This window comes from Salmo salar, chromosome 24, assembly GCF_965601325.2.
Source record: "Salmo salar chromosome 24, fSalSal1, whole genome shotgun sequence".
In the NCBI taxonomy this organism is placed as follows: Eukaryota; Metazoa; Chordata; class Actinopteri; order Salmoniformes; family Salmonidae; genus Salmo; species Salmo salar.
The window spans coordinates 38,067,938-38,095,076 of NC_138314.1; the positions used below are offsets into that span (position 1 = coordinate 38,067,938).

General features: G+C 43.6%; 1 protein-coding gene across 1 annotated transcript in view; it reads left to right on the forward strand.

Annotated features, from left to right (window-relative positions):
* frmd3 (FERM domain containing 3) overlaps window positions 1–27,139 on the forward strand; it is a 91,160-nt gene that overhangs the window by 40,310 nt on the left and 23,711 nt on the right. The window contains exons 4-9 of the mRNA XM_014172574.3: window positions 6,644–6,722; window positions 10,447–10,544; window positions 14,524–14,647; window positions 20,383–20,470; window positions 22,094–22,182; window positions 22,298–22,361. Of these exons, the coding sequence (XP_014028049.1) occupies window positions 6,644–6,722; window positions 10,447–10,544; window positions 14,524–14,647; window positions 20,383–20,470; window positions 22,094–22,182; window positions 22,298–22,361 (542 nt within the window). The remainder of the gene's footprint in view (window positions 1–6,643; window positions 6,723–10,446; window positions 10,545–14,523; window positions 14,648–20,382; window positions 20,471–22,093; window positions 22,183–22,297; window positions 22,362–27,139) is intronic.

The following is a 27,139-nucleotide window of genomic DNA, read 5'->3' on the forward strand; positions in this document are numbered from 1 at the left end:
ACAAAAGTGAAACAAACAATAAAAATGAACAGTAAACATTACAATCACAAAAGTTCCAAAAGGATAATGACATTTCAAATGTCATATTATGTCTATATACAGTGTTGTAATGATATGCACATAATTAAAGTACAAAATGAAAAATAAATAAACATAAATATAGGTTGTATTTACAATGGTGTTTGTTCTTCACTGGTTGCCCTTTTCTTGTGGCAACAGTTCACAAATATTGCTGCTGTGATGGCACACTGTGGTATTTCACCCAATAGATATGGGAGTTCTTTGTGGGTCTGTGTAATCTGAGGTAAATATGTGTCTCTAATATGGTCATACATTTGGCAGGAGGTTAGGAAGTGCAGCTCATAGCCTGTCTTCTCTTGAGAGACAGGTCGGCCTTCGGCAGCCTTCTCAATGCAAAGGCTATGCTCACTGAGTCTGTACATAGTCAAAGATTTCCTTAAGTTTGGGTCAGTCACAGAGGTCAGGTATTCCAACTCTCCTTCCGTGGCCTCCAACTGCTCTTAAATGCAAGTAAAACTAAGTGCATGCTCTTCAACCAATCACTGCCCGCACCTTCCCGCCCGTCCAGCATCACTACTCTGGATGGTTCTGACTTAGAATATGTGGACAACTACAAATACCTAGGTGTCTGGTTAGACTGTAAACTCTCCTTCCAGACTCACATTAAACATCTCCAATCCAAAATGAAATCTAGAATCGGCTTCCTATTTCGCAACAAAGCATCCTTCACTCATGCTGCCAAACATACCTTCCTAAAACTGACCATCCTACCAATCCTCGACTTCGGTGATGTCATTTACAAAATAGCCTCCAACACTCTACTCAACAAATTGGATGCAGTCTATCACAGTACCATCCGTTTTGTCACCAAAGCCCCATATACTACCCACCACTGCGACCTGTACGATCTCGTTGGCTGGCCCTCAGTTCATACTCGTCGCCAAAATCACTGGCTCCAGGTCATCTACAAGTCTCTGCTAGGTAAAGCCCCGCCTTATCTCAGCTTATTGGTCACCATAGCAGCACCCACCCGTAGCACGCACTCCAGCAGGTATATCTCACTGGTCATCCCCAAAGCCAATTCTTCCTTTGGCCGCCTCTCCTTCCAGTTCTCTGCTGCCAATGACTGGAACGAACTGCAAAAATCTCTGAAGCTGGAGACTCTTACCTCCCTCACTAGCTTTAAGCACCAGCTGTCAGAGCAGCTCACAGATCACTGCACCTGTACATAGCTTATCTGTAAATAGCCCATCCAATCTACCTCATCCCCATACTGTATTTATTTATTTATTTATCTTGCTCCTTTGCACCCCAGTATCTACTTGCACATTCATCTTCTGCACATCTACCATTCCAGTGTTTAATTGCTATATTGTAATTACTTTGCCACCATGGCCTATTTATTGCCTTATCTCTCTTATCCTACCTCATTTGCACATGCTGTGTATAGATTTTTCTACTTTATTACTGATTGTAGGTTTGTTTATTCCATGTGTAACTCTGTGTTCTTGTATGTGTCAAACTACTTTGCTTTATCTTGGCCAGGTTGCAGTTGCAAATGAGAGCTTGTTCTCAACTAGCCTACCTGGTTAAATAAAGGTGAAATAAATAAAAATAAATACAATTCTGCCACTCTGTACTCTCTGTTTAGGGCCAAATAGCATTATAGTTTACTCTGTTTTTTTGTTGATTCTTTCCGATGTGTCAAGTAATTATCTTTTTGTTTTCTCATGATTTGGTTGGGTCTAATTGTGTTGCTGTCCTGCGGCTCTGTGGGGTCTGTCTGTTTGTGTTTGTGAACAGAGCCCCAGGACCAGCTTGCTTAGGGGTCTCTTCTCCAGGTTAATTTCTCTGTAGATGATGATTTTTGTTATGGATGGTTTGGGAATAGCTTCCTTTTAGGTGGTTGTAGAATTGAATGGCTCTTTTCTGAATTTTGATCATTAGCGGGTATCGGCCTAATTCTGCTCGCCTGCATGATTTGGTGTTTTACATTGTACACAGAGGATATGTTTGCAGAATTCTGCATGCAGAGTCTCTCTCTCTATATATATATATATATATGTTTGTGTTTTTTGCCTATTTTAAACACACACTTGTTGTTTGTGTACATGGATTTTATAATGTCATATGTTTTTCCCCCAACATCACTTTCCATCAATTTGTATAGCAGACCCTCATGCCAAATTGAGTCAAATTATTTTTTGAAATCAACAAAGCATGAGAAAACTTTGCCTTTGTTTTGGTTTGTTTGTTTGTCAACTGGGTGTGCAGGGTGAATACATGGTGTGTAGTAAAATAATCTGGTAAAAAGCCAATTTGATATTTACTCAGTACATTGTTTTTGCTGAGGAAATGTATGAGTCTGCTGTTAATGATAATGCAGAGGATTTTCCCAAGGTTGCTGTTGACGCATATCCCACGGTAGTTATTGGGGTCAAATTTGTCTCCACTTTTGTGGATTGGGGGGGGATCAGTTCTTGGTTCCAAATATTGGGGAAGATGCCAGAACTGATGAGGATGATCTTAAAGAGTTTAAGAATAGCCAATTGGAATTTGTGGTCTGTATATTTTATTATTTAGGATACCATCAACCCCACAGGCCTTTTTGGGTTGGAGGGTTTGTATTTTGTCCTGTAGTTCTTTCAATGTAACTGGAGAATCCAGTGGGTTCTGATAGTCTTTAATAGTTGATTCTAAGATTTGTATTTGATCATGTATATGTTTTTGCTGTTTGTTCTTTGTTATAGAGCCAAAAAGTGTCTGTTTAATTGTTGTTTAGTGTGTTTCAATTTTCCCAGAAGCGGTTAGATTCTATGGATTCTTCAATTACACTGAGCTGATTTCTGACGTGCTGTTCCTTCTTTTTCCGTAGTGTATTTCTGTATTGTTTTAGTGTTTCACCGTAGTGTTTTTGGTTGGATAGGTTACTCAATTTCTTTCTTAGGTTTTTACATTCTTCATCAAACCATTTGTCATTGTTGTTAATTTTCTTAGGTTGTCTGCTTCACATTTTTAGATTTGATAGGGAAGCTGAGAGGTCAAATATACGGTTTAGGTTTTCTACTGCTATGTTTACACCTTTACTCTTACAGTGAAACATTTTGTCCAGGAAATTGTCTAGAAGCAATTGAATTTGTTGTTGCCTAATTGTTTTTGGTAGATTTCCTCACTACTTTCCTTCCGTCTATAGCATTTCTTAATATTATTCAGTTCCTTTTGCTTTGATGCCTCATGATTTGATCATAGCTCTGTTCAAGTAGAGTGTGATTTTGCTGTGATCTGATAGGTGTGTCAGTGGACTGACTGTGAATGCTCTAAGAGACTCTGGGTTGAGGTCAATGATAAAGTAGTCTACAGTACTACTGCCAAGAGATTAACTATAGGTGTACCTACCGTAGGAGTCCCCTTGAAGCCTACCATTGACTATGGACATACCCAGCGTCCGACAGAGTTGCAGGAGTTGTGAGTGTGACCCATTTCTGTTTGTTATGTTGTCGTAGTCGTGTCATGGGGGCGTATGGGGGAGGGAATGTTGTCACCTCCAGGTAGGTGTTTGGCCCCCTGTGTGCTGAGGGTGTCAGGTTCTTGTCCAATTCTGGCATTTAGGTCGCCACAGACTAGTACATGTCCCTGGGCCTGGAAATTGTTGATCTCCCCTCCAGGATGGAGAAGCTGTCATCGTTAAAGTATGGGGATTCTATTGGGGGGATATAGGTAGCACATATGAGGACATTTTTTTCTGTTGAGATAATTTCCTTATTCATTTCTAGACAGATGTAAAATGTTCCTGTTTTGATTAATTTAATAGAGTGGGTTAGGTCTGCTCTATACCAAATGTAGGATGAAAATGTCTGTATTTCCAATTTCTTTGATGAAGTCTGGGTTCCTGCTCTTTAGGCCAAAGGCAGATGACCTCAGACCTTGTATATTCCAGGATGAGCTTTGTATTCCATAGTGTCTAGTGTTGTTTTTGTGTGGTTTAGGCCCGGACCATCACAGTAGGTGTGAGCAGAGCATGTTGAGCATCTGATACATACCTCTTAGGTGGCAGGATGGGGCTTGGGCGGGTGTAATAGTGGGGGTTGGGCCTGTTGCTCTGCTCACGGCCTGGGCATATGTCCTGCTGTCATGTTGAGGTCCTTGCCGCAGGGGCCGGGGGCATGGAGTGGGCAGACGGGGCATAGGTCTGATATGGGGAGGCCTATATAGGGTGTGGCCAGGTTTTGCTTGGTGTGGTCTTGGCTGGTTGGGGTGTGGCTGGTGATGCTGTAGTCTGGGTGTAGGTCCTCTTGGTGTGGCTGGTGATGCTGTAGTCTGGGTGTAGGTCCTTCAGGAGGGGGTTTTGCATGTCTGGGAGGGTGTCTCGCTGGTCTGGGCAGGGTGTCTGTTGCTCTGTGTGAGGTGCTGGGGCTACGGTTGAGGGTAACGTCCTTCAGGGTCCTGGTAAAAGTTGGGATTGCTGCCTTGTAGAGGTGGACCTGGTTGGAAAGGCTGTTCAAGTCCAGGGTGGAATGGCGGGCCAGGTTTACATTAGGTTTTGAGGCACAGTCGCGCAAAATGCTTGCATTCACCTGTTGTATGGTGGCAAGGTGAAAGTATTTTCGTGGTAGCAGGGTGGAGATAACCACTTGTGCGTTGGAGGAAGTGGAAGAAGCTTTTTCATTCACTCCCTTGAGTGCTGTGGCCACCCTTTCCTGCTGGGCCCTCAGGTCATTTGTGTCCGTGTGAATGATGATGAAGCTGGGGGACCCTAGTCTGTTCTCTGACAACAACTCCAGGGCATGCCTAGTGTTTGGGCACCAGAGTTTAGCCACTTTGTGTTTGGGAAAAAGTTTTCCTCTTGAATGTATTTTCCATTTGAGTCAATGAGGAGCACAATCTCTGGCTTTTGTGTCCTCAGTGGATATGTGGGGGTTGTCAAGAGAGCAATCAGGGGAGCTGACAGGAGGCTGTTAGGAGGGGGTGTGGTCTGTTGGGTTGGTGGGTCCTGTGTTGTCTGTCCCATTGTGGTGTTGAGGTTGTGGTCCGGGTCTGAGGTGTGCTGTTCTGCTGGCTTTTCTGGGGGTGTCCTGCACTCTGTCACACCTCAGCTTTGTCACCTCCTCATTCAGTGCCTTGTGTGCCTCTTTAATTTCTCTCACCTCAGTCCGTAGAGCAGCCAGCTCTCTCAGACAGCCGTCCATCTCCACCTTCTGCCCTCCGGGTCTTGTTGGGGGGTGTTGTTGTGCTGGTCTGTTTTGTGGGTTTGTTCTGTCTGGATTGTGTGGACTAGCTCTCTGAGCTCCACCATGTCTCTCTCCAGCTGTGTGAATGTATCCCTCTCAGTGATGGAGGAGCAGTGCAGTTGTGGGACCTGGGTGTGTTCAGTGCTGGGTTGGTGACTGTCCTCGTCTGCAGGACAGTTTGAAGAGGTGTGATTAGACTCGCTCCGGATGGGCGAGTCATCACAGAGAGAGAGCTTTTTCCTGCTGTGCTCTCTCTTTGATCCCGTAAGTCCTGCTAGAACTGCATGAGGATGCCCTGCACCATTACTGTCCCAGACTTGTACACGTTGACAGAGGTTGTTTCAATTTCCTCAGTGTCTAGTATTGTGAGTTTCCACCCTGGGCCAATACCCTCTCTCTTGACATAAGGGTAGTGTGCTCTTATAGCACTGTGCCATGCCTGGTCTTTGTGGAACACTAAGTTGCTTATGTTCCCCTCTTTCTAGCAGTTAGCAAATAGTGTCTCTGTATTGTCCTTATTCCGTTCAGTGTTATTTTTAATATCCATGGGGTACCGTATTGTAATGACCTCTGCCCAGGGATAAGCCATGGGGGCTTCAAAGGCCTCTGCATTTGGGTGGGGGGAGCTGTGAAACTCTCCTGCCATTGTTAAGCTCAAGAATTTTCACACCTCTCACTTCACACTTCAGTGCTAATTGAAGTTGCAGCGAGGTCAGTTCTGTCCTAGCAGCTTGGTAGTTTAGTAGCCTTATTTATTAAGCTTTATATAACACAATTACCTAGAGATTATTGTCTTTTACTTTTGCCTTCAGAAGTAGGTTCAGACTGAACATTACTCACTCTGTGTTGTGTTGGATGGTATTTCCAGGTTCCACTGTGTTTCTTCTGCAAGTTTTGGTTTGTTAGAAGTTTTTTCATGATAGTCCTTGGTATTAATAGTCCATTCAGGTAATGTTGTCCTGAAATCAAGGTTTTAGGTGTGGAATTGTGATGTGGATTGAAGGTTTTCATGTTGAGGTTAGTATCCTGTATAAGAGCCTTGCGAAAAAAAATGGAAGTTTATCTACATTTATCCAACTCTCATCTGTTTGCAGAAGAACTCAGGAGCCCAGGAGAAAATATAGTTAGAAAAGCAAACTGGTTCATCTTTTACTCATTAGTGTGTGAGTACCCATGAAAGAGTCCTGCTCATCGCTAGCAGTTAAATACCTCCTCTGTGAGTGTGAATAATTACAGTCATGATCATTAACAAATGAATGATCAAAAATAGTCTCACTCTGTCTATCTTCTCTCTCTCTTTCTCTCTCTTTTTTCTCTGTCCCTCTTGTCTCTCCTCTCTTCTCCCCTCTTTCATCTCTTTTCTCACGCTCCTTTTTTGTGTTTGTTTTTAACAGCTCAGCAGCCCTACACAATGTGCTTCCGGGTCAAATTCTACCCTCACGAGCCAATGAAGATCAAAGAGGAGCTCACCAGGTAGTGACCTTGATGCTGATTGGCTAGAGAACACTTGTCATTCATTTCCTAAGTATGACTGGTTCCTAACATTATCCGAGGCTGTCTAAGCGAGCAGACAGGAGGGGATTTGATGATGGCCTTTTCTGGTTCTATTTCATGGACAATTTGGCAGGCGATGCTGGGATAACTGCTGCTCTCTCCCAGCCCTGTCGGAAATGTACATGCTAAAAACATATTGGAAATACAAATATTAAACACTAACACATTTTATTGTAATACAAATTGAATTGTAACATGTTAAAAATGCTTTCTACCCGTCTTTGCTTTCAACAAACACCTGAAAACTGTTTTCGCTCGAGACATGACCCTCAGCAGTTGTGTATTGCAGACATCACAGAGAAGTGTTAGGAACTGCTCAGTGTTTTTGTGATTCTCTCATATTTTCACATTTGGACAGAGAGAGAGAGAGAGAGAGAGAGAGAATGTTCAGTGATTACTATGAATCTGTTCTCCCAGCATGCTGCATGCTCTCCATCTGAGATGTGAAGCATCTCTCTATCCCTCCCTTCAGATGCTCCTTCTTAGTGTTTTTCATCTCTGGCTGTTGTGTAAAGTGCTATTTGACATGGAGGTAAGAGCACCATTAGCTCCAGAGGTAAAGTGCCGTGGAACAAGAGTTTGAGAGTCTAGGGGTTGGGGGGGGTGGAGCGGGGACCTCTAGGGGCAGAAGTAGGGCTCTCCAACCCCAAACAGCAGCATTAGAGCTTGGCCATTAGTGACGCATGGCGCTGGTCACTGGAGCATACACAGAGGCCTCTGAGTCTAAACTCTCTCGGTGTCTAACATGATGTAGTACGCATCACAGGGTGCTATGGAGGTCTACATCACCCTAGAATTCACCATTCAATCGTCTGCATGGTCTCAGAGCCGCTTGGAAATGTGTCTAAGTATCAGTGCAGTAAATACATTCCAGACTATTACATATGAAATACAGTAATGTAATACAGTAATGTAATACAGTACAAAATAAATGCAGTACTGCACATGCACATTCATAGAAGATTCTATATTGGAGTGTATTCATTCTACTAGTCTGTGTAGTGTTTCTGGTTGCAACAGTGGCTGTGTTGTTGTTGTGGATCAATGTGCTGTCCCCATAGTAATCTGAGTGCATGGTTGACTTCACACATTCAACCACATGACAAGTCCTAGAAAGAGAGCCAGAGGACAATAGTTACATCACAGAGAAAAGAGTGACAGAGTCTTTGAGAAGAGGAGATATGGAGTGTAACCATACAAAACCACCAACCTAGAAATACACATTCTAGAACACTCCCCTAGTCACACCCTGACCTAAACCACTATAGAGAATCCAAGGGCTCTCTATGGTCAGGGCGTGACATAGATGTTATTGATCTGTCGGTAGCTCTAGTTATACCAGACAACCTTTATAAATAAACCCATTCAGACGCAGTCGGCTTTTTAGTTCCATTGAATTTTTCATGTTTTTCTTTTAATCGGCCTTGCTCGGGTTTAGTCCCTGCATCTGTGGGTGAGTGTGTGCCGTCTGTGTGTGTGTATTAGTACAAGTTGAGTCAGTGTTCTTTGTGTGCGTGCATGCATGTTTGTTTCTGACGTGATTATGTAGGTTGTCAGTTGCCTCTGGAAGTTTTCTGGACAATGCCACTCTCCATGGTTTCTATGGTACAGATGTCTATGGTTTTTCATCTTCTCTCCAGTAACGGGACACATTTGCACAAGTAATAACTATTGAAGCCGTGTCCATAGTAACTGTGGTAGAGGTCGCCATGGTAACCGATCTCTTGTAGGGGTGATTCCCATAGCAACTGATCTCGGAGTGGTATAATTAATGGCAATGGCACATTGGTTTTAAAAATGCTTTTAGTGGATGTGGATACTGTCTTTATGGGTCATGACATGGTTCTACCACCATAGTATGTTGTTTATAAATTCTACTTGTGTTGAAGACCATTCATGTCATGTAAAGTGTGACAATTATGATGATGGAGTTTGATCATTAGTTTGACAGTACATTCGGAAAGTATTCAGACCCCTTGACTTTTTCCACATTTTGTTACGTTACAGCCTTATTCTAAAATGGATTACATATTTTTTTTCCCTCACCAATCTACACACAATACCCCATAATGACAAAGATTTTTTTTTCTGTTCAAATTTTAGCAAATGTATTCAAATAAAAAACTGAAATATCACATTTACATAAGTATTCAGACCTTTTACTCAGTACTTTGTTGAAGCAACTTTGGCAGTGATTACAGCCAATAGTCTTCTTGGGTATGACGCTACAAGCTTGGTACACCTGTATTTAGGGAGTTTCTCCCATTCTTCTCTGCAGATCCTCTCAAGCTCTGTCAGGTTGGATGGGGAGCTTCGCTGCACAGCTATTTTCAGGTCTCTCCAGAGATGTTTGATTGGGTTCATGTCCGGTCTCTGGCTGGGCCACTCAAGGAGATTCAGAGATTTGTCACGAAGCCACTCCTGCGTTGTCTTGGCTGTGTGCTTAGGGTCGTTGTCCTGTTGGAAGGTGAACCTTCACCCCAGTCTGAGGTCCTGAGCACTCTGGAGCAGGTTTTCATCTAGGATCTCTCTGTACTTTGCTCCGTTCATCTTTCCCTCAATCATGACTTGTCTCCCAGTCCCTACTGCTGAAAAACATCCCCACATCATGATGTTACCACCACCATGCTTCACTGCAGGGTTGGTGCCAATTTTCCTCCAAATGTGACGCTTGGCATTCAGGCCAAAGAGTTCAATCTTGGTTTCAACAGACCAGATAATTTTGTGTATCAGAGTTTATCAGTTTTAATCAAAAATAACAAACCGGGTGTTTTCCAGCATAGTGTTCAGCTGCACACTCCTGGTCTGAGAGTCCTTTAGGTGCCTTTTGGCAAACTCCAAGCGGGCTGTCATGTGCCTTTTACTGAGGAGTGGCTTCCGTCTGGCCACTCTATCATAAAGGCCTGATTGTTGGAGTGCTGCAGAGATGGTTGTCCTTCTGGAACGTTCTCCCATCTCCACAGAGGAACTCAGAAGCCCTTCTCCCCCGATTGCTCAGTTTTGCCGGGCGGACAGATACAGGAAGAGTCTTGGTTCCAAACTTCTTCCATTTAGGAATGATGGATGCCACTGTGTTCTTACTCTGGGTTACTTTCAATGCTGCAGACATGTTTTGGTACCCTTCCTCAGATCTGTGCCTCGACACAATCCTGTCTCACGGCTTGGTTTTTGCTCTGACATGTACTGTTAACTGTGGGACCTTACATAGACAGGTATGTGCCTATCCAAATCATGCCCATTCAATTGAATTTACCACAGGTGGACTCCAATCAAGTTGTAGGAACATCTCAAGGATGATCAATGGAAGCAGGATGCACCTGAGCTGAATTTTCTTGTCTCATAGTAAAGGGTCTGAATACTTATATAAATCCTTTTTTTTTTTTTTTTTTTTTTATAAATGTGCAAAAAAAAATCATTATGGGGTATATATTGTGTGTAGATTGATGAGGGGGAAAAAAGTACTTTAATCCATTTTAGAATAAGGCTGTAACGTAACAAAATATGTAAAAAGGTAAGGGGTCTGAATACTTTCCGAATGCACTGTATGCATTCAGCATGGCAGGCTACAGTGTATCTTGAGTAACCATGTGTCTATAAGCAGGCACAGTGTCTATGGTTGACCCCTGTATGCGTCTCTGTGCAGGTATCTACTCTATCTGCAGCTGAAGAGGGACGTCTACCACGGTCGTCTCTTGTGCCCCTTTGCTGACGCAGCCTACCTGGGGGCCTGTATCGTACAGGGTGAGCCCCGCTCTGACATCATCACGCTCATTTACATGCACAGGAATTAACAATAGATTCGCTGTGATACCTGACTCATTAGTACGAGTACTTTCTCAAACGATATGAACCCTGGCCCTACTCTCCAAGCTGAGATCTCTCATCCCTACTCAAACGCTTCCGTCAGCAGAGTAATACAACTTGAGAGAAGAAATGCAACCTGAGTAATACAACCTGACAGCAGCCCAGAGTAATATGACCTGACAGCAGCCCAGAGTAATACAACTTGAGAGAAGAAATGCAACCTGAGTAATACGACCTGACAGCAGCCCAGAGTAATACAACTCGAGAGAAGAAATGCAACCTGAGTAATACAACCTGACAGTAGCCCAGAGTAATACAACTTGACAGCAGCCCAGAGTAATACAACTTGACAGCAGCCCAGAGTAATACAACTTGACAGCAGCCCAGAGTAATACAACTTGACAGCAGCCCAGAGTAATACAACTTGACAGCAGCCCAGAGTAATACAACTTGACAGCAGCCCAGAGTAATACAACCTGACAGCAGCCCAGAGTAATACGACCTGACAGCAGCCCAGAGTAATACGACCTGACAGCAGCCCAGGGTAATACGACCTGACAGCAGCCCAGAGTAATACGACCTGACAGCAGCCCAGAGTAATACGACCTGACAGAAGCCCAGAGTAATACAACCTGACAGCAGCCCAGAGTAATACGACCTGACAGCAGCCCAGAGTAATACGACCTGACAGCAGCCCAGAGTAATACGACCTGACAGCAGCCCAGAGTAATACAACCTGACAGCAGCCCAGAGTAATACAACTTGAGAGAAAAAATTCAACCTGAGTAATACAACCTGACAGCAGCCCAGAGTAATACGACCTGACAGCAGCCCAGAGTAATACGACCTGACAGCAGCCCAGAGTAATACAACCTGACAGCAGCCCAGAGTAATACGACCTGACAGCAGCCCAGAGTAATACGACCTGACAGCAGCCCAGAGTAATACAACTTGAGAGAAGAAATGCAACCTGAGTAATACAACCTGACAGCAGCCCAGAGTAATACAACCTGACAGCAGCCCAGAGTAATACGACCTGACAGCAGCCCAGAGTAATACAACTTGAGAGAAGAAATGCAACCTGAGTAATACAACCTGACAGCAGCCCAGAGTAATACAACCTGACAGCAGCCCAGAGTAATACGACCTGACAGCAGCCCAGAGTAATACAACCTGACAGCAGCCCAGAGTAATACAACCTGACAGCAGCCCAGAGTAATACAACTTGAGAGAAGAAATGCAACCTGAGTAATACAACCTGACAGCAGCCCAGAGTAATACGACCTGACAGCAGCCCAGAGTAATACAACTTGAGAGAAGAAATGCAACCTGAGTAATACAACCTGACAGTAGCCCAGAGTAATACAACTTGACAGCAGCCCAGAGTAATACAACTTGACAGCAGCCCAGAGTAATACAACTTGACAGCAGCCCAGAGTAATACAACTTGACAGCAGCCCAGAGTAATACAACTTGACAGCAGCCCAGAGTAATACAACTTGACAGCAGCCCAGAGTAATACAACTTGACAGCAGCCCAGAGTAATACAACTTGACAGCAGCCCAGAGTAATACAACTTGACAGCAGCCCAGAGTAATACAACTTGACAGCAGCCCAGAGTAATATAACTTGACAGCAGCCCAGAGTAATACAACCTGACAGCAGCCCAGAGTAATACAACTTGACAGCAGCCCAGAGTAATACAACTTGACAGCAGCCCAGAGTAATACAACTTGACAGCAGCCCAGAGTAATACAACTTGACAGCAGCCCAGAGTAATACAACCTGACAGCAGCCCAGAGTAATACAACTTTACAGCAGCCCAGAGTAATACGACCTGACAGCAGCCCAGAGTAATACAACCTGACAGCAGCCCAGAGTAATACAACCTGACAGCAGCCCAGAGTAATACGACCTGACAGCAGCCCAGAGTAATACAACCTGACAGCAGCCCAGAGTAATACAACCTGACAGCAGCCCAGAGTAATACAACTTGAGAGAAGAAATGCAACCTGAGTAATACAACCTGACAGCAGCCCAGAGTAATACGACCTGACAGCAGCCCAGAGTAATATGACCTGACAGCAGCCCAGAGTAATACGACTTGACAGCAGCCCAGAGTAATACAACCTGACAGCAGCCCAGAGTAATACAACCTGACAGCAGCCCAGAGTAATACGACCTGACAGCAGCCCAGAGTAATACGACCTGACAGCAGCCCAGAGTAATACGACCTGACAGCAGCCCAGAGTAATACAACCTGACAGCAGCCCAGAGTAATACGACCTGACAGCAGCCCAGAGTAATACGACCTGACAGCAGCCCAGAGTAATACGACCTGACAGCAGCCCAGAGTAATACAACCTGACAGCAGCCCAGAGTAATACAACCTGACAGCAGCCCAGAGTAATACAACCTGACAGCAGCCCAGAGTAATACAACCTGACAGCAGCCCAGAGTAATACAACCTGACAGCAGCCCAGAGTAATACAACCTGACAGCAGCCCAGAGTAATACGACCTGACAGCAGCCCAGAGTAATATGACCTGACAGCAGCCCAGAGTAATACAACTTGAGAGAAGAAATGCAACCTGAGTAATACGACCTGACAGTAGCCCAGAGTAATACAACTTGACAGCAGCCCAGAGTAATACAACTTGACAGCAGCCCAGAGTAATACAACTTGACAGCAGCCCAGAGTAATACAACTTGAGAGAAGAAATTCAACCTGAGTAATACAACCTGACAGCAGCCCAGAGTAATACGACCTGACAGCAGCCCAGAGTAATACAACCTGACAGCAGCCCAGAGTAATACAACCTGACAGCAGCCCAGAGTAATACAACTTGACAGCAGCCCAGAGTAATACAACTTGACAGCAGCCCAGAGTAATACAACTTGACAGCAGCCCAGAGTAATAGACCTCAACACTTAAGCTGACACACATCCAACCATCCCTGAACGACTCCACGGTGCCAATTAACAGCACAGTGAGAGTCTCAGGCTGGTAGTGTTTGATGTGGGTTCCAAAAGGATTGAACTATGTCATATCACTAACTAATCCCCATGTCTGTTACAACATACAGTATATCTTAGCCCCTACTCTTCTGATTGGCTAGGCTCCCTAGAGAGGAGAATATGATGAAGTGAGCTGAGGTAACTATGGATACGTCCCAAATGGCACCCCGTTCCCTATTTAGTGCACTCCATTTCACCAGGGTACCAGGGTCAAAAGTAGTGCACTATGTAGGGAATAGGGTGTCATTTGGAACACAGCCTAACTGACGTAGTTAAAGCACAGGGCCTCCTGCTGGTCGTTATCAGTATTGCTGTTTAATGAGAACAAGTCCCCATGCATACTTTGTTAGGCTGTTATTAAAGTGATGTGTGTTAGCTGCAGGATAAGCCTGTAATAAAGCTACAGGTACATTGCACTGCTAACCATTTTTTATAACACTCTACTAACCATTTCATAACCCTCTGCTAACCATTTCATAACCCTCTGCTAACCATTTCATAACCCTCTGCTAACCGCTTCATAACCCTCTGCTAACCATTTCATAACCCTCTGCAAACCATTTCATAACCCTCTGCTAACCATTTCATAACCCTCTGCTAACCATTTCATAACCCTCTACTAACCGCTTCATAACCCTCTGCTAACATTTACATTTTAGTCATTTAGCAGACGCTCTTATCCAGAGCGACTTACAGTAGTGAATGCATACATTTCATACATTTTCATTTCATGCATTTTTTTTTTGTTGTACTGGCCCCCCGTGGGAATCAAACCCACAACCCTGGTGTTGCAAACACCATGCTCTACCAACTGAGCTACAGGGAAGGCATAACCTTGTTGTAACCCTCTGCTAACCATTTTGTAACCCTCTGCTAACCATGTCATAACCCTTCCCAGCTGAACTAGGGGACTATGACCAAGACGAACACCCGCCAGACTACATCCAAGACTTCAAACTGTTCCCCAAGCAGTCGCTTAAACTGGAGAGGAAGATCATCGATATTCACAAGAATGAGCTGAGGTATTGTGGGATTTGTAGTCTAACAACTACAACACTGAGACACCTTGACACTGAATACAACAGCATCCACTGTAAACACTAAGTTGGCATCATGACATCAGCAGAATTTTACTTAGATTTTACTGACTTCCTCTCTTCTTCTTCTCAGCTGCTATTAAACAGAAATAGGGTCCCAGATGGTTTTACAACCTTCTGAATTTTTCGCTACACCTGCATTTTATAATTCTTTGCCAGCACATCATAAATAGTGCAAACAGCACTGAAGCGAAACTGTAAAACACGTCATCGACTCCAGCAGCTGATCTAACCATATCTCTACCATGCAGACACTCACAGATACACACACAGGCAGACACACAGGCAGACACACAGGCAGACACACAGGCAGACACACAGGCAGACACACGCAGACACACACGCAGACACACACGCAGACACATACAGACACACAAAGACACAGACACATACAGAAACACATGCAGACACACATACAGAAACACATGCAGACACACATACAGAAACACATGCAGACACATACAGAAAGACATGCAGACACACATACAGAAACACATGCAGACACACATACAGAAAGACATGCAGACACACACACAGACACACATACAGACACACATACAGACACACACGCAGACACACACACAGACACACACACATACACACATACAGACACACATACAGACACATGCAGACACACACACATACAGACACATACAGACACACATACAGACACACACGTAGACACACACACACATACAGACACACATACAGACACACATACAGACACATGCATACACACACAGACACATACAGACACACACAGACACATACAGACACATACAGACACACTTACAGATACACATAAAGATGCAAGCAGACACATACAGACACACACAGACACACACAAACACACATACAGACACACTTACAGATACACATACAGATGCAAGCAGACACACACAGACACCCATACAGAGACACATACAGATACAAGCAGACACATACATACACACATGCAGACACACACTCAGACACACGCAAACACACACAGACACACATACAGACACACATACAGCCACACATGCAGACACACATACAGACACACATACAGACACACATACAGCCACACATGCAGACACATGCAGACACATACAGACACATACAGATGCATACAGACACATACAGACACATACAGACACATGGAGACACATGGAGACACATACAGACACATACAGACACATACAGATACATACAGACACATGGAGACACATACAGATGCATACAAATCAAAATCAAATCAAATCAAATTTATTTATATAGCCCTTCGTACATCAGCTGATATCTCAAAGTGCTGTACAGAAACCCAGCCTAAAACCCCAAACAGCAAGCAAAGCATGTGAAAGAACCACGGTGGCTAGGAAAAACTCCCTAGGAAAAACTCCCTAGAAAGGCCAAAAACCTAGGAAGAAACCTAGAGAGGAACCAGGCTATGAGGGGTGGCCAGTCCTCTTCTGGCTGTGCAGGGTGGATATTATAACAGAACATGGTCAAGATGTTAAAATGTTCATAAATGACCAGCATGGTCAAATAATAATAATCATAGTAGTTGTCGAGGGTGCAACAAGCACGTCCGGTGAACAGGTCAGGGTTCCATAGCCGCAGGCAGAACAGTTGAAACTGGAGCAGCAGCACGGCCAGGTGGACTGGGGACAGCAAGGAGTCATCATACCAGGTAGTCCTGAGGCATGGTCCTAGGGCTCAGGTCCTCCGAGAGAAAGACAGAAAGAGAGAATTAGAGAGAGCATATTTAAATTCACACAGGACACCGGATAAGACAAGAGAAATACTCCAGATGTAACAGACTGACCCTAGCCCCCCGACACATAAACTACTGCAGCATAAATACTGGAGGCTGAGACAGGAGGGATCAGAAGACACTGTGGCCCCATCCGATGATACCCCCGGACAGGGCCAAACAGGCAGGATATAACCCCACCCACTTTGCCAAAGCACAGCCCCCACACCACTAGAGGGATGTCTCCAACCACCAACTTACCGTCCTAAGACAAGGCCGAGTATAGCCCACAACGATCTCCGCCATGGCACAACCCAAGGGGGGGGCGCCAACCCAGACAGGAAGACCACGTCAGTGACTCAACCCACTCAAGTGACGCACCCCTCCCATGGACGGCATGGAAGAACACCAGTAAGCCAGTGACTCAGCCCCTGTAAAAGGGTTAGAGGCAGAGAATCCCAGTGGAAAGAGGGGAACCGGCAAGGCAGAGACAGCAAGGGCGGTTCGTTGCTCCAGCCTTTCCGTTCACCTTCACACTCCTGGGCCAGACTATACTTAATCATAGGACCTACTGAAGAGATAAGTCTTCAGTAAAGACTTAAAGGTTGAGACTGAGTCTGCGTCTCTCACATTGGTAGGCAGACCATTCCATAAAAATGGAGCTCTATAGGAGAAAGCCCTACCTCCAGCCGTTTGCTTAGAAATTCTAGGGACAATTAGGAGGCCTGCGTCTTGTGACCGTAGCGTACGTGTAGGTATGTACGGCAGGACCAAATCGGAAAGATAGGTAGGAGCAAGCCCATGTAATGCTTTGTAGGTTAGCAGTAAAACCTTGAAATCAGCCCTTGCCTTAACAGGAAGCCAGTGTAGGGAGGCTAGCACTGGAGTAATATGATCACATTTTTTGGTTCTAGTCAGGATTCTAGCAGCCGTATTTAGCACTAACTGAAGTTTGTTTAGTGCTTTATCCGGGTAGCCGGAAAGTAGAGCATTGCAGTAGTCCAGCCTAGAAGTAACAAAAGCATGGATTAATCTTTTTGCGTCATTTTTGGACAGAAAGTTTCTGATTTTTGCAATGTTACGTAGATGGAAAAAAGCTGTCCTTGAAACAGTCTTGATATGTTCTTCAAAAGAGAGATCAGGGTCCAGAGTAACGCCGAGGTCCTTCACAGATTTATTTGAGACGACTGTACAACCATCCAGATTAATTGTCAGATTCAACAGAAGATCTCTTTGTTTCTTGGGACCTAGAACAAGCATCTCTGTTTTGTCCGAGTTTAAAAGTAGAAAGTTTGCAGCCATCCACTTCTTTATGTCTGAAACACAGGCTTCTAGCGAGGACAATTTTGGGGCTTCACCATGTTTCATTGAAATGTACAGCTGTGTGTCGTCCGCATAGCAGTGAAATTTAACATTATGTTTTCGAATGACATCCCCAAGAGGTAAAATATATAGTGAAAACAATAGTGGTCCTAAAATGGAACCTTGAGGAACACCGAAATGTACAATTGATTTGTCAGAGGACAAACCATTCACAGAGACAAACTGATATCTTTCCGACAGATAAGATCTAAACCAGGCCAGAACTTGTCCATGTAGACCAATTTGGGTTTCCAATCTCTCCAAAAGAATGTGGTGATCGATGGTATCAAAAGCGGCACTAAGATCTAGGAGCACGAGGACAGATGCAGAGCCTCGGTCTGACGTCATTAAAAGGTCATTTACCACCTTCACAAGTGCAGTCTCAGTGCTATGATGGGGTCTAAAACCAGACTGAAGCGTTTCGTATACATTGTTTGTCTTCAGGAAGGCAGTGAGTTGCTGTGCAACAGCTTTTTCTAAAATTTTTGAGAGGAATGGAAGATTCGATATAGGCCGATAGTTTTTTATAATTTCTGGATCAAGATTCTGCTTTTTCAAGAGAGGCTTTATTACTGCCACTTTTAGTGAGCTTGGTACACATCCGGTGGATAGAGAGCCGTTTATTATGTTCAACATAGGAGGGCCAAGCACAGGAAGCAGCTCTTTCAGTAGTTTAGTTGGAATAGGGTCCAGTATGCAGCTTGAGGGTTTGGAGGCCATGATTATTTTCATCATTGTGTCAAGAGATATAGTACTAAAACACTTTAGTATCTCCCTTGATCCTAGGTCCTGGCAGAGTTGTGTAGACTCAGGACAATGGAGCTTTGGAGGAATACCCAGATTTACAGACACATACAGACACATACAGACACATAGAGACACATACAGACACATACAGATGCATACAGACACATACAGACACATACAGACAGACACATACAGACACATGGAGACACATACAGACACATGGAGACACATACAGACACATACAGACACATGGAGACACATACAGACACATACAGACACATACAAATACATACAGACACATGGAGACACATACAGACACATGGAGACACATACAGACACATGGAGACACATACAGACACATGGAGACACATACAGACACATACAGACACATACAGACACATACAGACACATACAGACACATACAGACACATGGAGACACATACAGACACACACAGACACATACAGACACATACAGACACATGGAGACACATACAGACACATACAGACACATGGAGACACATACAGACACATACAGACACATGGAGACACATGGAGACACATACAGACACATACAGACACATGGAGACACATACAGACACATGGAGACACATGGAGACACATACAGACACATACAGACACATACAGACACATGGAGACACATACAGACACATGGAGACACATACAGACACATGGAGACACATACAGACACATACAGACACATGGAGACACATACAGACACATACAGACACATGGAGACACATACAGACACATACAGACACATACAGATACATACAGACACATGGAGACACATACAGACACATACAGACACATGGAGACACATACAGACACATACAGACACATGGAGACATACAGACACATACAGACACACATAGACACATACAGACACATACAGACACATAGAGACACATACAAATACATACAGACACATGGAGACACATACAGACACATGGAGACACATACAGACACATACAGACACATACAGACACATACAGATACATACAGACACATACAGACACATACAGATACATACAGACACATACAGACACATACAGACACATACAGACACATGGAGACACATGGAGACACATACAGACACATGGAGACACATACAGACACATACAGACACATGGAGACACATACAGACACATGGAGACACATACAAATACATACAGACACATACAGACACATACAGACACATGGAGACACATACAGACACACACAGATGCAAACAGACACATACAGACACATGGAGACACATACAGACACACATACAGACACACACACACACTCACACATACAGATACATAAAGCCATTGCTGATCCCATGTCCCTTTCCCAGATGATGTAATGTGGCTGGCTGGGACCAGCGGGTTGTGTTTACAGGCGTTATAATATAAACTGAGGCTCAGGCAGGTTGATTTAGAGCCAACAGCAGAGAAGCAGCATGCGTCACCTAGGTGCTTTGCCAAGCACCACTTCAACTAATGAACGTAAGCAAAGACTCATTACTCCAAATACAAGCTGCTGAGCAACATCTCTGGTAATCTAAAGATGGGTTAACACTGAGCTAACGACAACAAGAGAAATGTAAAGCTAGCATTAGAATATCCTTCTACATTATAGTTGTATTTCTCAGACATTACTTTAGCACTGACAGACATGATTTGTGTTTATGGAGCACTCACCTCAAAACAAAGCGGTTTCTATTGGGGTAATAACTGTGCCCCATGTCTGTTACACCCATGGTGTAAAACTAGCCTGTAGGTTTGTTACTAACTGTTCTCCTATCCCACAGGGGGCAGTGTTCTGCTCTGGCCGAGCTTCATCTCCTCCAGAGGGCACACAACCTGGAGACATACGGAGTGGACCCTCACCCCTGCAAGGTACCTCACACCACTTCTCCCTCAAACTCTCACCTTTATTTTCCATGTCCTTTATTCCAGTGTAGCAACTGTGACTTATAATCAATGATTGTACGATTGATTAAACAGCTCGTATTGAGTTGTTAGTCCACATTAACATGTAGTTTGCTCACATCAAACATTCAAACCAATTTGATTTCAATTTCTCGGCCAATCGTAGTTGATTTCACACCCCTTCCTTTTTCTTTCTGATTGGATGTTTTGTCTATCTGTTGAACTCAGTCTCCTTCTGATTGGACAGTGTGTTTCTTAAAGAGTGGAACATGACGGCTGTGATCGAGACTGTGTTCCTCTGCTTCCCTCTCATCCTCTCTGGCTGAGTTTACACAGGCTGACAAATTCTGATCTTTTTTTCACAAATTGGCCTTTCAACCGATCAGCTCCAAAAAAATCTGATATGAAAAGATCTGATGTGATTGGTCAAAAGACCAGTTAGTGGAAAAAATATCAGAATTGTGCTGCCTGTGTAAACGCAGCCATAGTGACTCACTGTGTGAATGGGAAACTCTGACATCCAGGGTATCAAAGCACTCTAAGCTGATTAAAGGAGATATTTAATTTATTTTGTTTGAGGATTCGCTTATCTGTTCTGCTTGTGTCATAAACACCTTTTAATTCAGGAATGAACTGCAGCTGTGGCTTAAGCCTGAGTCAGTGTATCACCATCCATTTACTGCAGCCAGAGAGGATGAGAGGGAAGCAGTTTCTATCACAGCCGTCATGTTCCACTCATTAAGAAACACACTGTCCAATCAGGAGACCGAGTTCAACACATAGACAAACCGTCCAATCAGAAAGAAAAAGGATGGAGTGTGAAATCAACAAAAATTGGCCGAGAATATTGAAATCAATTCGGTTTGAATGTTTGATGTGAGCAGGCTACATGTTTACTGTGCTGCAGAGGGAGGTTGCATGTGGTGTTACAGTAGTATACTCTTGGCAGGAATCTACTGTATGAAATATGCTTTGGTTCATATGTTATCAAGAGGATTATCTATCATATGTTCCCATGGATTTGAATTATCTGTACATTTTACATACATTTGGATTGTAGAAGTCTATGGGAACAATTTTTGTAGAGTAGCCATTGCCATGGCGACAACGCTTCACTTGCTGACAGTCTTTCTGTATCCCAGAATGCCAAGTTCTGCTGCCTCTCAGCCTGTGATCTGATAAGGGGCAGGTAGACGATTCCACCAACCTCTGGTCCAGAGTCAGATATTATTTAATCCCCGTAATTGATAAGGATAGGATTTGGGGGGAGCTTATCTGATCCTAGATCTGTGGTTAATAATAATAATAATATAAATTGCAGAGCACTTTTCATTTAGAGATATAAATCACAAAGCTCTTGACATGAGCAACCAACAGTTCAGAAAACTATTTTTGGAAGCTGATACATGACTGTACGACAGTGAGGCTTGCATTGGAATGACGTGTAGTCAGGAAGAGTAAGACGAGTCATTTTCAGCCTTCTGCGGTGATAAATATTGAGATCGCCTCCTCGGCAGCTGTCTGTGCATGCCTGATTGGTATACATGGGTAACTTCTACCTTCACAGAGCTTTGTTGTGTGTGTCTGCAGGACTTCACAGGATCCACAGCCTTCCTGGGATTTACTGCCACTGGGTTTGTGGTGTTCCAGGGAAACAAGAGAATCCACCTGCTCAAATGGTAACCCTTCACCTCTCACCTCTCACCAATAACCTCTAACCTATGACCTCTTCACTACCAGAACAGTGGTGGTCTGATTCTTCAGTCTCATAATTGCCATTGTTTACTATTCTAGGGCTGATGTCAACAAACTGAAGTTTGAGGGGAAAACATTCTATGTCATTGGAATTCAGAAAGAGGTACGTCACAAAATCTCTTTGTGTTTGCAAACACAAAAATCGATTTTGTAAATATATTTCCTACCAGAGATTTTCTCCAACATAACTCTGTAGTATAATATCAGTCACGTCCTGTCTCTCTATGTTCTACTGTGTGAGTGTGAATGTCTCTGTATTTCTAATGTGAGACTTGAGTGTGAGAGTAATTTGTTGCACTTTCAGATCTCTCTCACGGGCAGGATGCACTGTAACATGGTGGGTGTACAATGTCTAACCCCACACCCCTGTCCTGACATCTCCCATGCCTAAAATCAACTAGTAGGATATCATCAAAAAGGAATGGAACTATAGTCGAATCGGAGCCCCAAAGTCATTCTACATTCTACATGACATCAACAGGTCTCAGGGAAGGTGGTTTGTAGTAATACGTGGTGTTTAGCCAGCTGACATGTACCACAGAGAGTCTTTGTGAGCCATTCAATGGATGTAATGTTTTCAGAACTGGCCTCACTCTCTATATACTCTCTTTAAGATATCTTTCTTCTATCATTCTATTGGCGATTATCTCTGTCTGGGCTGTAGTTCCACTCTGCCATCGGCTGCCTGTCCTGCCTCAATGTCTGCGATCTAGACAGATACATTGATGCTCAGCTGTAGTTAATGTTCAGTCCAGTCTCACGGATTAGCCTGCTGCTTTATAATACACACAAACACGCATGCACACACACACACACACACACACACACACACACACACACACACACACACACACACACACACACCACACACACACACACACACACACACACACACACACACAGGTGCATTGTACTTTCATTAAAACATTCAATTTGGTCCTCTGGGGCCTGAATGTCTGCTGTTTTTGGGGAAACCAGATTTTTGCACTTTCTGAGCAATGAGTGACATAAACCAGGTGTGTGCACTCTCTGATCAATGAGTGACATAAACCAGGTGTGTGCACTCTCTGAGCAATGAGTGACATAAACCAGGTATGTGCACTCTCTGAGCAGTGAGTGTCATAAGCCAGGTGTGTGCACTCTCTGAGCAGTTAGTGACATAAACCAGGTATGTGCACTCTCTGAGCAGTGAGTGTCATAAACCAGGTGTGTGCACTCTCTGAGCAGTTAGTGACATAAACCAGGTGTGTGCACTCTCTGAGCAATGAGTGACATAAACCAGGTGTGTGCACTCTCTGAGCAATGAGTGACATAAACCAGGTGTGTGGGTTAAAACAAAGATCTAAATCAACAGCTGGACATGTCATTTCAGACAGCTTTATGGCAGCTCATTTCAGACAGCTTTATGGCAGCTCATTTCAGACAGCTTTATGGCAGCTCATTTCAGACAGCTTTATGGCAGCTCATTTCGCTTGTAGTTTGTTGGTCTGTCTGGCTGAAGATGCAGTTTTATCTTTGTGTTTCTGTCTCTTCTCTCTGTGTGTACATATCCATCGCTGGTGAGTAAACACACTCACACACACCATTGCATCCCCCCCAACACCCCAATGCCGACCCCTTCCAGACCTTCTCACATTCTCCACACCACGAAGAACCTCTCTGTTCTTCGCTCCCCCGGGTTGTTGTGTGGGTTGGGTTTGATTCATTTGATTTGACTGCTTGACTTTTTGTTGGACTGCTCTTTGGTCTTGGTGGTGCAGGAGCGTTTGGTTTGACCATCATCAACCAATAGCATGGAGCACCCTGTGACGATTCGCTTTACTTCAGAAAAGAAATACATCCGTCAAATCTTATTATGTAATAAATGTTTAATGTCCTTAATTACTTAAACAGTTTGGCGGTTTGCTGAACTGTTTGTTTCCCTTGGTGTGTGCGTGCAAGTGTGCGTGTGTGTGAGTGTGAGTGTGTGTGAGTGTGTGTGAGTGTGTGTGCCTAGTGCAGTAAGGTGTATCTTATTATGATTTAATCATGCATCGATCCGCAGTCTCGCTCTTCCTGGAACAGTTTATACCCTGTGCCACTGCATGATCTCACTCTGCCCTCATCTCTGCCAACTTCCCAGGAAGACCATGTACCATTGAACATGTTTAACACTTGTTGTGATCCCATGGAAACTCCCCTGAATGTGTGTTTAACACACACACAGTCCTGCTAGCTGAACACACGTGTAGCACACACACACGGTCACTGCCGCACATGCGCGCTGCGTATAATAACCACTTCACTGTGTGCTGGGACTCTGAGGGCTGAGGCAGTGGCTGACCACCCTGAACCTCCAGATGTATAAATCCTCCTTACACTCATTTACAGTATCAGTGCAACAGCTGGTTAATACATTTTAGACTGTGACACAGGCTTCATACCAAATGGCACCCTATTCCCTTTATAGTGCACGACTGTTGACCTGGGCCACTCTGGTTGTAGTGCACTACAGAGAGAATTGGATGCCATTTGGAATATAACCAAAGTGTAAAAGCATGGGAATGGGGGAATTCATCACCAAATCTTAGTTTTAGGGTAAGTTGTTCAGTCTTATAGGACAGTATTAGTGTTCCATGGTTACATTGGTTAAGTCTCTGTCAGTATTAGTGTTACAGTGGATAAGTCTCTGTCAGTATTAGTGTTACAGTGGTTAAGTCTCTGTCAGTAGTAGTGTTCCATGGTTAAGTCTCTGTCAGTATTAGTGTTACGTGGTTAAGTCTCTGTCAGTATTAGTGTTCCATGGTTAAGTCTCTGTCAGTATTAGTGTTACAGTGGTTAAGTCTCTGTCAGTATTAGTGTTACAGTGGATAAGTCTCTGTCAGTATTAGTGTTACAGTGGTTAAGTCTCTGTCAGTAGTAGTGTTCCATGGTTAAGTCTCTGTCAGTATTAGTGTTACAGTGGTTAAGTCTCTGTCAGTATTAGTGTTCCATGGTTAAGTCTCTGTCAGTATTAGTGTTACAGTGGTTAAGTCTCTGTCAGTATTAGTGTTCCGTGGTTAAGTCTGTGTCAGTATTAGTGTTACAGTGGTTAAGTCTCTGTCATTATTAGTGTTCCATTGTTACAGAGGTTAAGTCTCTGTCAGTATTAGTGTTACAGTGGTTAAGTCTCTGTCAGTATCAGTGTTACAGTGGTTAAGTCTCTGTCAGTATTAGTGTTACGGTGGTTAAGTCTCTGTCAGTATTAGTGTTACAGTGGTTAAGTCTCTGTCAGTATTAGTGTTACGGTGGTTAAGTCTCTGTCAGTATTAGTGTTACAGTGGTTAACTCTCTGTCAGTATTAGAGTTACAGTGGTTAAGTCTCTGTCAGTATTAGTGTTACATTGGTTTAGTCTCTGTCAGTATCAGTGTTACAGTGGTTAAGTCTCTGTCCGTATCAGTGTTACAGTGGTTAAGTCTCTGTCAGTATTAGTGTTACAGTGGTTAAGTCTCTGTCAGTATTAGTGTTACAGTGGTTAAGTCTCTGTCAGTATTAGTGTTACAGTGGTTAAGTCTCTGTCAGTATTAGTGTTACAGTGGTTAAGTCTCTGTCAGTATTAGTGTTACGGTGGTTAAGTCTCTGTCAGTATTAGTGTTACAGTGGTTAAGTCTCTGTCAGTATTAGTGTTACAGTGGTTAAGTCTCTGTCAGTATTAGTGTTACATTGGTTTAGTCTCTGTCAGTATCAGTGTTACATTGGTTTAGTCTCTGTCAGTATCAGTGTTACAGTGGTTAAGTCTCTGTCAGTATTAGTGTTACAGTGGTTAAGTCTCTGTCAGTATTAGTGTTACAGTGGTTAAGTCTCTGTCAGTATCAGTGTTACAGTGGTTAAGTCTCTGTCAGTATTAGTGTTCCATTGTTACAGAGGTTAAATCTCTGTCAGTATTAGTGTTCCATGGTTACAGTGGTTAAGTCTCTGTCAGTATTAGTGTTCCATTGTTACAGTGGTTAAGTCTCTGTCAGTATTAGTGTTCCATTGATACAGTGGTTAAGTCTCTGTCAGTATTAGTGTTCCATTGTTACAGTGGTTAAGTCTCTGTCAGTATCAGTGTTACAGTGGTTAAGTCTCTGTCAGTATTAGTGTTACAGTGGTAAGTCTCTGTCAGTATTAGTGTTACAGTGGTTAAGTCTCTGTCAGTATTAGTGTTACAGTGGTTAAATCTCTGTCAGTATTAGTGTTCCATGGTTACAGTGGTTAAGTCTCTGTCAGTATTAGTGTTACATTGGTTACGTCTCTGTCAGTATTAGTGTTACAGTGGTTAAGTCTCTGTCAGTATCAGTGTTACAGTGGTTAAGTCTCTGTCAGTATCAGTGTTAAGTCTCTGTCAGTATCAGTGTTACAGTGGTTAAGTCTCTTTCAGTATTAGTGTTCCATGGTTACGTTGGTTAAGTCTCTGTCAGTATTAGTGTTACAGTTGTTAAGTCTCTTTCAGTATTAGTGTTCCATGGTTAATTCTCTGTCAGTATTAGTGTTCCATTGTTACAGAGGTTAAGTCTCTGTCAGTATTAGTGTTACAGTGGTTAAGTCTCTGTCAGTATTAGTGTTACAGTGGTTAAGTCTCTGTCAGTATTAGTGTTACAGTGGTTAAGTCTCTGTCAGTATCAGTGTTACAGTGGTTAAGTCTCTGTCAGTATTAGTGTTACAGTGGTTAAGTCTCTGTCAGTATCAGTGTTACAGTGGTTAAGTCTCTGTCAGTATTAGTGTTAAGTCTCTGTCAGTATCAGTGTTACAGTGGTTAAGTCTCTGTCAGTATCAGTGTTAAGTCTCTGTCAGTATTAGTGTTACAGTGGTTAAGTCTCTGTCAGTATCAGTGTTAAGTCTCTGTCATTATTAGTGTTACAGTGGTTAAGTCTCTGTCAGTA